General features: G+C 36.9%; 1 protein-coding gene and 1 long non-coding RNA gene across 3 annotated transcripts in view; both read right to left on the reverse strand.

The window, feature by feature from the left end:
• LOC307005310 overlaps nt 1-13860 on the reverse strand; it is a 338262-nt gene that overhangs the window by 214520 nt on the left and 109882 nt on the right. The window lies entirely within an intron of this gene.
• Nucleotides 896-13860, reverse strand: part of rspo2 (R-spondin 2) — a 58133-nt gene continuing 45168 nt past the window's right edge. For both annotated transcript variants that reach the window (XM_079625333.1, XM_079625332.1), the window contains one exon: nt 896-2202. In XM_079625333.1, the coding sequence (XP_079481459.1) occupies nt 2081-2202 (122 nt within the window). In that variant the 3' untranslated portion in view covers nt 896-2080. The remainder of the gene's footprint in view (nt 2203-13860) is intronic.

Below are 13860 nucleotides of genomic sequence, written 5' to 3' on the forward strand. Positions count from 1 at the left end.
GGTTTTGGCCATCCTTCTGTTAGACTGTCTCACAAATGAATTAGGTTGAATAGCTGGCAGCTGTAAAAGTACACTATTTTATAATACCAATTTAGGTTAACCAATTACCAAGCAATGCATTTTGTTCAGTCTGTAGTGTAAAAAGGTTGCATTAGCGATTAAAGAAAAAACACTTCAGCAAAACATGGTCAGGTCAAAGTGTCTGAATATTTTTTTGTCCCGATTTATTTTTATAAATATTACTGGTAGTCCACTGTATGAATAATTTTTGGGTATAATATGTCACAGTTTACTTTACTTTGCTATCCTCACTTACATAAATGAACTATAGTGTCCTTTACCCACTAGTTAAAAAAATATGAAAAATTATATCTGGTGTCTGATAAATTTTTGGTTTGACTGTATATGCTTATTCTTATCCTCGTCTGGTACTAATTTCTAGGTTCACAGGTAGGCTACATTAGAATCTGGACGTCTGCTGTCCGACTCTTAGTACATGATAAATGGACTCCGTTTGGAAGATCAGGCTTGTTTTTTGTGTGTGTTTTCCCCCCTGAGGCGACGATTATACAGCACTAGGTTAATTGTCCGTGACTCAAATGAAACAGTTTTGGACCTACCTGAAGAAAATGTTTATTCATTTTCTTTCTGAGAGGTCGTTTGAAGTGGTTGCAGAGCCTGTAGCGATGGATGGAGTGATGCCATTTGCACCTGTCAGAAAGACTTAGGGCCTACAGCTGCTCTGAATGATGTCACATTCCAATAAAGGCCCTATTCTCTGCTGCCAATTGGCCATATCTGTCGGTGTGCTGTGAAATGACAAATGTTACGTAATAGAGCTTCAGGACTCGACGGAAGGTTGGCGAGGTTCGGAAAGTATACAACGGCACCAAGTGCAACATGAACTGCGTTTTAATAGCACACAATATACACATTATCAATCAGTTGACGATATACTTCAGCTGCTGCAGGATGTGTGATCAACATAAAGTACAAGATGTTAAACCAGGTTTACACAGTGATTTTCTGAGGAACATTTACCAGCAAATCGGACACAATCGGTTTCCACTGTTAGAGATATGTTGTATTGTTATAAGTGGTTGAAAGAATACTTCAGCATTGAGGAGTATCAGGTACAGAGACATAATTTTCACCAAACATAAAAATAATAATAATAATAAAAAATAAAAAAAGAATCAATAAATAAATCAATTATATACCATATAAATGTAATAGCTATGTGAAGGCTATGTTTTTTATTTAGCTTTTTTGTTCTTTTTAAATTCATTTAACTGTAGCTGGTATTATAACCCTTTACACATTTAAACGCTGAAGTGTCAATACTGAAAATACAGTAAGGTTTTTTTATATTTATCATCAATGTTACCTTTATTAGATAAACTCACCGACTATGTACACATGAGTTTGTGGCCATGCTAGTTGAACAACTAAGATTCTTACCCACAATATACAGTTAAAGCATAAAGCGGTCTGGACGTAAACATCTTGTGCTGAGAATAATAATTTCGCAACTATGCATGGTTTTGCAACATTGCTATGAAAAACAAAGTACCTATTTGACAAGAAAGGCCATACATGATGCCCTCTGCCTTAATTCTTAAGGAAGGGGAATGCTGTAAATTGTACATACATACAGATAAGTCTCTCTCTTGTTTTTCAGGGCATCATAATCAGTCAATCACGTTTGAGTAACCTTTCCAATCTCTTCTGCTCCTTTCGCCAGTCTGTGCTCGTTCGACTCCTCCAGGTCTCCATGCCCGAGCTTTCTGTGCTTCCAGCTCAGTCTCTCTCTTCTTTCTCCTCAAATAGGACGAGATATGAGCTATATGAACAGCTGCTGTAGTGTTCCATGATATCACAGTGGGGTCATGGGTCGGGGGGGACGTGTCACCGGTGAGGGAAGCAGCAGGAGGCACAGAGACACAGTGTGACCACATGAATGTGGATAATCCCGTTTGGATGCGTGTGTGTGTGTGTGTGTTTTCATCAGGGTAGGTGTGTGTGGAGCGTGGCTAGCAGCTTTGTGGTCTTTGTTCCATAGTAAAGTCTTTTTTTTTTTTTACTGGCCGGCCCGAACAGAGGCGAGGTGGTCGCTGTGTTGGTTCTGGGCCCGGAAGCGCAGCCTCTGCTTGTTGGACTTCTTCTTCTGCTCTTTGGTCCGGTGGCCCTTACCCGAACCCCCTATTGCAGAGAAAAAAAACACATTAATATAGAAACTGTTGATACGCTCATTTTCTGATTCGTGATCAGGGGTATAGCAAACATTCATTTTTTTGAAATTTCTTAAAGGCTTTTTGAGTAATAATCAAGAAAAAAATAGTTTCCGGTTGCATAAAACAACAGCTTTAAGCAGGAATTTTAGTTGCAACAGAAGTTGATTAATATTCAAAAAGTAATTATACTACAGTAATAAAAAACATTTTTATATATAATAAAACGCATTTTAATAAATGGTTTTATTTTTATTTAATTTATTCCTGTGACGGCAAAGCTGAATTTATTCAGTCTTCAGTGTCACATGATATCGTGATAATCACTGTATGAATCATTGTATTTCCTTCAAAAATCATAATGTGCTAATTTGGTGCTCAAGAGTCTTATTAATATCGAAATTGAAAACGGTGCTTCTTAAAGGATAATTCCGGTATTTAACACCTTGAGTCTATATTGTAGTTTGTTTTGGATGAACAAGAGTGGTGGACAACATTTTTTTGACAATGGTTCCTCTCTCGAGTTTTTGACTATAATAGAATTGGCCATGGACCCATTTAACATTTGAGTCAATGGGCCTGTCCGAAAATGCCATTAAAACAGCCAATAATGTTCGTTTACAAAACTGTTAAACTCACCGAGTGATTAGTGATGTTAGTTGATGTTCCAGAAACAAAAAGTGTTGCGAAATACAGTTTCTGTCGTGTTTTATTCGTCATTTTGTAAAATCCCATTGAATTCTGTTGAAGGACTGAGTGCTCGTTAATATAAATGCGCTACCGGAAACGGAAAGGGGGCTGTTTACATTTGGTCGATGTAGTCTTTTTGCTCGCTTCCGTTTCTCATAAAGCTAGCGCGCTGAGCAACTGTGCTCCGGGAGAGTAAGCGAAATAAACAAACAAAACCTTCATTAATTGTTACTTGTAATATGAAGTTGAACTCGACTGTGACCGTGAGTGTCCCGCGAGACATAAACATCAGTTATCGCCATCAAGTGGTCGGGAGTGTGCTAACGCTTCAGATTCAAATATTGAGCGGAAGTTACACAGTTGTGAAGTGTCTGAAAAAATAGTTCCACTATAGCAAAATAAACGGATTGGAATCATATATTGCGACGATATATTGTTTATAATCATCAACGAACACCACTAACCACTCGGTGAGTTTAACAGTTTTGTAAACGAACATTATTGGCTGTTTTAATGACATTTTCGGACATGGCCATTGACTCCAATGTTAAATGGGTCCATGGCCAATTCTATTATAGTCAAAAACTCGAGAGAGGAACCATTGTCAAAAAAATGTTGTCCACCACTCTTGTTCATCCAAAACAAACTACAATATAGACTCAAGGTGTTAAATACCAGAATTATCCTTTAATATTTTTACGGAAACTGTGATACTTGTAATATTTGTTGAATAGAAAGTTTTTTTTTTTATTATTGTTAAAGCTCAGAATGAAAACAAGTACTAAAATCTTTTAACTCACTCAAGGTGTTTTATTTAAAAAAATAATTATCTTAACCGTTTTATTGAGTGACAGTTAAAGGGTTAAAATACCAAGCAAGACCTTTAGCTGCCCGTGAATGATATTTTTAATGATTTAAAGACAGCAGCTCTCCGAGCAGAACCCCAAATCAAATGAACCTTTCTTCACCCCTTCTCCCCTCCTCACACTCCACTGGAGCAAAGTGCATAACACTCGTTCGCTTCTCAGCCAGGCTTCTCAGACCAGAATTAATGCAAGCCAGGTGTCGCAGGCAAAGCATTCTGGGAAAGACTGTGTGGCATATCGCACACAACGAAGGGTGGCTTGCTAAATCCAACAGTGGCAAATAAGATAACGAGGTGCGTATGATTGAGTGTGTGAGTGTGTGAACGTTCGAAGGAGAAAGTGTGACTGAAAGGCACAGAAAATTTGTCAGCAGGGGAAAACCGAGTCAGACTTGGATGCCGGGTGGTATCTGGATCCCGATCTGGCACACATTCTCCGTTAGCTGTGCTACGGTTCACATACAGGCTGCAGAAAAGAATCTTTCTATAGTTGTATTTCAAGGCCTGACTCACAGTCTTATTATTGCACTTGTTCAGGCCATTTAGCACCACAAAATGAGGCAAGACTGCATAATGTGTGGTGACTTTATCTCAAGTGGGCCTCTCTCCCAAACGCCGTCCCAGCTCTTGGCTCGCTCGCAGCTGCCCGATTGCCATTCCCAGCCCCAACGATGTGAATTCTCAAGAAAATGATTTTCTTAAGTGGAAACAACCCTGAGAAAATGCTCTCTTTTGGTGGCACGAGGGGGAAAAAAAAATCGTAATCTTCCACCGGCAATTTCCTGCAATTAATACAATCGTTCTATTTTTGGGACTTATTTCTTGCGGTCTCGCAATTTGGCACAATGCAAAAATGTTGTCTTTACACGGCGGCTCGTTATGCCTTCAGAAACGCCTCGAAAAGCGCTAGGGGTCCGATTTCACTGAACCGAATCTCCATGCGCCTCACATAAAAACTACAGCAACAGCGAAACCGTTGAACCTCTTCGATAAATGTCGCTTCCAATTGCTCCAAGTGAGCTATAATGGATTTATTCAGGCACAATAAGCAAGTCCATAATGACCACAGGCAATATCTTTTCGTTTTCCATTTTAAGAGGCCATTTTGATTCAAAACTGTGTGCTTTATAAACAGTCTACTCTGCAATGCGATCAATTTGGGGGTGCAGTTTGATGGCAGTAAAGAGCAGAGGTCTACATTAATAAGTCCTATGTTGCAGGCCAGGGCACATATGTTCTTTCCTCCCAACCATTAGAACAATATCCTGTCTCATTAAGTTCTGTTTATAGTAGTGGAGAGCAGTGTGATTACCTAAAAGAGAACTAAACCTCAGGCTATGCCTCTATGGCTGATCAAATCATTTCAAAGACATCAGTCAAAAGGACAGGTTCTTCTAAAGGACTATTGTAGTAAATATTTGTCAAGGACATTACAAGTTACCACATCCCAGCTAACAGGGAATGTTCTCAGAGGTTTCTGGCAAGGTTTTCTCAAAGTTATGAACAAACGTTCTTACAGTGACATCAATAGAATGTTTGTTCGGTTACCTGGTCTTTAATAATGTTCTCAAAATGTTAGCACAAAAACATTTGCGAATACATCGTTCATGAAAATGTTTTAAAACATTTTCAAAAATACTTGTTTCAATGTGACAAACATAATGTTATGCAAAAACATTATTTATACATCATTTATGAAACATTTTTTTTCCAATAAAAAATAAAAAATCTGACTACTTGTTTCATACATAATGTTTGCAAAATGATAAAAAAATAATAAATGTTTTCATAACTTGATAGGAACATTTGTTATGTACCAGGTGGTTTTTGGTGGCCTTTCTTAGCTGGAAGTGTCCTTGGAAAGTCCTCATTTTCTATTGTGCATTTAAAAGTGGAACTTATTAATTTAAAAATGGAATTTCAAGTTTTGGATGTACTTTGACATCATTGTCATTCAACAAGCTCTTTAGTTCATAAGTGCGTTGATTACTAAAATAAATTTAGTATGACAGAGTATTATATAGGCCTACTATAGTTTATGATAGTACTATATTTGCCACAGTCAAAATACAGTAAACTGGGTTTCTTTTCTTTTTTTTTTTACTGGTTCCACCTCAGAAATGGCAATAACACTGCAAATTTGACTGTTGAAACTTTGACTGTTCCTACAGGGTTCCTACAAGTAACAGCTTTCAATTACACATCCCATTGGATCCTCAAATCATCCTTCATTTGTGAATTCTGAAAAAAAAAATGCTGTTGGAAATTTCATAATATTTCATAACTGACAGCTAGAGGGCAACCAAAACTAACTGAAAGCCTTATGTCTGTGCGGGTCAAAACAATGCCTGAAATGGAAAATCATATCAAGATGTCTGCAGCTATTTAATGTGCCTCAACCTGAATTGATGTCAGGTGTATGATTTTGTGAATTAGGACTCTGTTTGCAGTTTTGATCTAATATTTACAATTAATTGCCAACTTTAATTAGCAAGGTTCACTGAGTGAGGTCAAGACAACACTGCAACCCCACAGTTTGAATTACCGCGGAGAGACGCGAGGGGAAAAACTGATGTGTTTTTAGCATTTCTGATTGGGAAGGCTGAAAGCAAACATGCCAGAATGGTTTTTATCTATAAACACTGGTTCATTTTTCCTTTTTTTTCAGTGGAATTAAAAAAAAAGAAATCTTTCCGACACTGATTGCTTTCCTTTTGTAGATAAAACAAGCATCTGCCAAAAGACACTCAGTTTTACATGACTTTCAGCATCAAACAAATAAACAAGTTAGTGCTAATCAGAAACAGTGTACTAGTGTGCGCTCTAATGTTCCGATATCTGCACGGAAAATTGATTACCACTCCTTGGCAACAAAAGAGAGAGAGTTTTCCCCTGAGTGTACGAGTGTCAAGAAAGGAAAGCAAAGCAAAGAGAACACAGGTGTAAGTTGAAACACATTCTGTAGTGTACGTCCACGTGATTTGATTAAACTTTCTTTCTACTCCCGGTTTCTGCCACACGCATGGATATGATCTGCCGAAACACCTGGCAATGGTAGACCACTGAGTGGAAGTTCCACTCCCAACCACAGATTCCTTCAGCGCATGGTTACTCTCTCCTTTCAGTCCTCTACCTGACTCTGACTGCATGCGTTTGTTTTCTTTCATGTCATCAAAATAACACATCATTTCATGTAGGGTTTTTTTAAGCTTGAAATTGTATTATCAAGATGAAAAACTCGAATCACATGCTCAAATAGCCATTCCAATAGGTTAGAGCATGACACTAGCAACAAGGTAATGGGTTTGATTTCCAGGAAATGTGTGAATTGATGAAATGTATACACTGGCAGTTAGGAATAAAGATTTTTTTTAAATGATTTTGAAATAAGTCTCTTCTGCTCACCGAGGCTGAATTTATTTGATAAAAATACAGTAAAAACAGTAATATTATAAAATATTGTCACAATTTAAAATAACTGTTTTCTACTTTAATGCATTTTATAATGTAATTTATTTCTGTGCTGAGACAGCTGAATTTTCAGCATCATTACTCAAGTCTTCAGTCACACGATCCTTCAGAAATCATTCTAATGTGCTGATTTATTGATCAATTATAATAAATTATTATTGGTGCTCAATGTTAATAATGGTTATTATAATAATTATTACAAACTTATAATATATTTTAAATGATTATATATAACTTTTTTTATATATATATACAAAATGCATATAAATAAATATTTAAATCATATAATATAATATAATATGGGTAATACAGTACAGTAATGTTATGTTATGCTTCATGCTTCAATGTTATGTTATGTTTATCATGTAATGTCCTGTTATGCTTCATTTGAAAAGGCTTCTTTGTGAGTCTGAGTACTTGATTCAGATTGGCTGGAAAGTGTGCAATAAAATGTTTAATGCATAGGTAGTTCCAAGTCAGTTTTCATATACTTCATAATCATAATTAATGCGCTGTTTTCATTGAAGCACACACAAACATAAGTCTCACACACGCACGCACGCACAAACATTCAAGAGCACAGAAACTTATCAACGCTGTCCCACGACTTTTAGTAATAACAGCAGCTTCGCTACTGAATGGTTATATTTCTAAGCAACGAGGGGGTTACATCGCTATTCTGAAGTGATTAAACTCACAGCTTCGTTGTTTAAATAGAGAACGCAGGTACAAGTCTCTCTCTCTCTCTCTCTCTCTCTCTCTATATAATTAATTAAAATAAATGCTAATTCATTCATTCAAATAAATATAACCTTGCACACTACTTTATCTCTGTGTCTGATTCAAAGCGGGCAGAATATGATAGATCGAGCCATAACTGACAAAACTAACCATCAATTTAACCCTTAGTCAATCAATAACAGCTTTAAGTTGTCAATGCTTGCAATTGAGCATGGTATATAAGCAGGATAATCCATGGCTAGCTGTGCCTATACACGCCGTGCATTTAAAACATTTAATGCACGGCTAGCCGTGGATTATCCCTTACAAATTCTAGAGATTGTTTCCCACCAAATCAGTGGAAAATGCATAAAAAGTCCCCATATTCCATCTGAGCCTGGCGGTGACCTGCTGAAAAGATGCTGAAGAGGCCGTGACCAAATGAAAAGACGTCCTTCCAGCCTTAAAATCCAACCCAAAGTGACTTCATCTGCATGACTCAAGTAGTTCAGGAATCGAAAGGCCTAATCTTATCAGCACAGCATGTGGTTTAAGGAAATCGATGCCTGACCTCAGGAAAGCATTACGAGCGAGCGGTAAATGGGCCTCTCTGCGAAGGCTCTTCTTCTGCTCAAAACCTTCTCATCTTTCAAGAGATCAACAATTAATAATTGCCTTCTCTGCTGATCCTTAATCTCATCCACTCCCCCCTAAAGAGAGAATGAGGAGGAAAGACGCAAAATGGAAACCAGGGTATGCTTCTTGTGGAAGTAAGAGATGATAAAGCTGCTGTTTTATCATTTTCATAAAGACACCAAACGCAGAGTCATTATTTGTGAGCAGGGGTGCCGCCAGGAATTTTGGGCCCCATGACAAAAAAATAACATTGGGCCCCCCCTGCACAGCTGTTGTCACCAGATCTCTAGGACGTACCTGTCCCATCAGATGCTTTACATAACTCTAGTACTAGCACAATTTTTACTGCTGGTGATTTGTAAATTCAAGTCTGCATACAGTATGCAATTCATTATTTGATGCAATATTAAAAGCCACCATAAAATGTCCTTAAAGCAATCCTTTACAGTGTCAATGTATTTTTATTGTAAAATTAATGACAGATTTAAAAAAAAAAAAACGAAAAAAAACTAAATATATATTAATTTTTTAATCAAAATAAATTAACATCATCATTCACAAGCATCTCAAGTGTGTGCAAGCTTCTAAAAATAAATTGAAATACACCAGTATTCCTGTAATTCTTTTGTCTTATGAATTTAATAAACAACTCGTCTCGTATTCTGTTCCGAACACACCGCACCATCTACATCATATGAGTGTAAATGCGCAAAAAACGTTTCCATTGCGAATTTTTTTTTTTTTCAAAATTGCCTGAAAAACCACCTCATTTCAATTTGCGCAATTTGAAAGGTAATTGAAACACGGATGACGGTGTTTAGTTGCCAGAAACACCAGAAACCACAAAGTTGCATATTAAAAGAAAATCTGGTTTTCAAAAAAACGAAAGAGAGAAAATAGAGAGGAAAGACAAAAGAAAGGGTGTCAATCTGTTAACGAATTACAGGAATACTGGATTCTAAACCTCATAGAAATGCCACAATCAAGACCTCGAAGCAGAAATGAGGGAGAAACACCCAGAAACTCCTCATATCTGCCGCTCACAGTATAAGAGTCTTTCCTTGCCATTGATGCTTGAATAACACGCCTACAAATAATGTCTAGTGCGGTGGCTGGGATATATAAACCTACCAACGTCCGTTGCCACGATTTTTTAAATTACTATTCGCGAGAGGAAAATTAAGTTTTAGTCGCATAACATCGGTTAATCGAAACGGCGTCATTTCGCAATAGTTTTGTATCGATATTTAGAAAATAAATCGCAAAAGTTCTGCGCAAATCTGTAATAGAAACGCGGCTAGATGAGTGCGCTAAGGCAGGACCAAACCATTTCATGCAGATACAGGGGGGTGTATGTTTACTTTTTGGTCAATGGGGATATTTAACTTTTATTGCCAAAATAAGTACAATCAAAGACATCATTAATTTTATTATTATTTGAAATATACTCAATGATGATGGTTTATATAGTGTATAATATAATAAAAAAAAATTAATTACTTTTTACGTATTTGTTGGGGCCCCTGTCAGTCAGGGGCCCTTGGAATCGTCCTAACTTTCCCCCCCTATACGGCGCCCCTGTTTGTGAGTGAAGGAGAGGACCACTGGCGCCAGCGAGATTTGATTTCAGTAGCAGAAATTGGATTAGCAGCCATTAAGGGCCTCCTAACACATACATTTATAATGCTGTGAAGAGATGCGTAACTGCAACCAGCTCCCCTTGACTTACACTGTGGACAATGTGTCTGGAAGGAGATACAGAGCACCTGGCAGAACACAGAAGGGGAATTCACTAAACTGTTGCGCCAGTTTTATGCACAGCATTTCAGAGCAAAACCCCGTATCATCTGCAATCCAGTTTTACCGGTCTCATAACCTCATGTTCCTAAATAAATTAAGCTAATTATGAATTATGCCTTTTTTTCAAAGGTCAGAACTAATGCCCTGGTGCAATTAATGTTGTAATTAACCAAATTTAATTGTGTGTTGTGTATCTTTTATAATCCCCATAGCAAAAGTTATTCGTCAGTTGTTGGGAGATAAAAAAATAAAGAAAAGAAAATCAGTAAAAAGAAAGAAACTATGCTTATTATCAGATGAATTACAAATAAATATTAATTGATTCAAGTCCCTGCAATTAATTTTAAGTTCTCTTCATTTTAAACTTTTTTTTTTTCAAGTGGAATATTATTGTTGTACTATATTGTAGTAATTCGAAATAAATTGTCAAGTTTCTATTTGCTTTATTTGGTAATTTCTCATTTTCAAACAGGCATGGGCTACACCAGGTTGTTCTATACGTAACATATGATATAGGTTCATATATTAATAAATACATAACACATGAAAAATTTAAATAACCCTCAAAATAGAAAAATAACTGATGACACAAACATTTAAATCATTACAATAACATCAACATAAATAATTAATAAAACATAGTAAATGTTTATAATACATACAGTATATAGTATTTTAATTATAAATGATGATAGTATTTGAAATATACTGCCATCTAAAAAAGTATAATATCAATAAGTCATGGCAACATGTTTTTACATTAACTCATCAAAATTATTTAAGCAATTTCAACCTTTTTTTATAGGTTATATGAGATTCAAGTCGATTTAAGTCAGTTTAATATAATTTAAGTTGAAATTACTTGTACAGACAATTTGATTGTACTTATAGATCTAAGGCACAGCAAGTGAACTTAACTCTTTCCCCGCCAGCGTTTTTGAAAAAAGTGGCCAGCCAACCACTGGTTTTGATTTTGATCATTTTCCACAAAACTTTCATGGGCCCAAGAATATTTTATTGTATGAATATCTGAACATCCAAACTTGTAGTATTGCTAAACGCTTTTTCAAAAAAAGTAGCTTAACTGTAGTTGAACTACAGTAAATTATGATTATCTTGTATAATTTACAGTTTCAAAGCAGCTTCCCCAACACTGCCCTGAGAAGACGATCCTTTATAGGTAGAAGTCCATCTTGCTAACCAGCTGACAAGAAGCTTCTCTGCACAGTGTCACTTAGCCTAACAAGGTTACTCTGGATCATACTTCTCTCCCCTCCTCTCTCTCTCTCCCTCTGAAGCTCTGCTTACTATCAGAAGGAATGATTTAAAACACAAACATTCCGAACTCAAAGCTAATGTTGAGATTAGGTGGGTCATTATTGTCTTGAATCTGTGCAACTGTAGAAGTGTAGAGAGATTAAGGAGCAGGTCAATGTACCGCATTGGTTCTTTGAAGATATCCGCGATGATATGTCCACTGCCGTTAGATCATCATCTTTGGCACAAAAACACACATGACTGGTGCAGTGATTTATCTGGTGGTTACTACTGCACATCAGGTCATGGGCCAGAGCTGAACTGGAAAAGTCTGAACACATTATCTTTAATGCGATACAAATAATGTGTCCAGACTTTTCCCAGATCAGAGCTGGATATCATTTAAGACTGATGAATAAAATTATTAATCAAATGTATTTTTTGTAACTTTATTGATCATAGATATCGTGAATGATTGGACGTAAATGATCGTAAATGATACATGAGCACTGAAGCTAAATATCTCTACAAGGCAGCTGATCCAGCCTGAATTTAATACAAAAAATAAGAATGATAATAGGGGCTATGATAAAAATAATTAATATTTTTGACTTGTTTTCCTGTAAAACTTTCAAAGCACCCTGAAAGCACCCTGTCCCATTGCGCAAAGTCACATGCGCATCAAGGAATTTATTCGGTAAATGTGTTTCCATCATAGTTTATGCGCATGCTTTCTTAGCGGATTAAAAAAATTTGCATTTTTTATGCGCATCTTTACAATTTATGTGCATGTTGGTGTTTCCGTCCAGCGTTTTTTGATGCTATAACCCAAAATGCAAAATGGATGGAAACATGGCTAATGGTGCAAAAATGCTGTGAACTTCACATACTTTTGAAAATCCAGCGTTTAGTTGATCCTGATAAGCGCTCATTGTCACAGTTGTAAACACGACAGCTTCTTTAAGGGGTTTGGCATAATGACGGCTTTGCTTCCAGGCAGAACGTTAAAGAAATCCTTAGTCAATCACTAGAGATGTTAATTAAGGCAGACAAATTATTCTGACCAATGCTAGTCTGATTACAAATATGTGGAGCTATCATTCTATTCAGAATTCCGTCAATCACCTGCAGACTTGAGTGATGTCCACCACTATGAGTTACCACAGCCATGCCAGCTGCCCTCTAGTACGCCACACACAGAAGTTGTTATGCCTGCCACCGCAAACCCATAGAGAAGGCTGCAAAACAGCTTCTGTGGTCTCTTATCTCACTGCCTGACTCACCCCCACATCTGGGCATAAGTACATAGAGCTGAAGTCTTGTGTCCCTCAGAAAATGAGGCGTAATTAGCTTTAGTTTCATTTAATTGCTGCCTAAATGTTATGTTACATTTCTGACGAACGACATAAAAAGCTTCCACAGCTTTATCAAAGAGAACCTCTGTGCTATTTTAGCAAGCATCCAATGGACTATTACCAACCAGGACTGAGAAAACGGCAGTGGGATGATAAAAAAGATCAAGGGATTACCACATATTTATAATTTGTGTCACATGCCACAGTTTCACGAATGCATAATTTCTGATAAGGCAAATGACGGTAAAAGTATTCTGTTTTTCTGGATTCGCTTAACTGTATTCAAAACTTCAGCGCGGCGCTTTGATCTGTCAGATTTACGTAAACATCTGTTTCGTGCTGATAGAACGAAGGCATGAGATACTAGGAGTGGTTCTTATCAAATCAGCCATCGTCGGATTGCGAGGAAAGGAACTGATGCACTGTTCTACTCGCCCAGGCATTTTGTGACTAACATCTCAGAATGTTTAAGAACACCTTTTGTTTATACTGAAAAAAACAGTTGCTATAAATAGCTCATGATTAAGGCTTCTATCTTTGCTGATACATACAAACAGGAAAAAAATCTTGTCCCTGGAATCCATCACTTTTTGCTTGCTCCAGGAGTGCACAACTGTACAATTACTGTACGTTTAAAATCTCATTTTCATGTTTGTTCTGAAAATGGAACAAAAGGAAAAATAAGAAAAAAAAATTCAACAGCTTCGCCAAGGATGTGACCTCGTCACACTAAAATTACACAAACTATTTGATGGAACATTTGTTTTCGATTTTACTCCTGAAGCTGCATTTCCTGCGAGTGCTGTGCGATGGGAAGTACAGCCTATAAGTGTGT

This window comes from Phoxinus phoxinus (genome assembly GCF_949152265.1).
Source record: "Phoxinus phoxinus genome assembly, chromosome: 10".
NCBI classification, from domain to species: domain Eukaryota; kingdom Metazoa; phylum Chordata; class Actinopteri; order Cypriniformes; family Leuciscidae; genus Phoxinus; species Phoxinus phoxinus.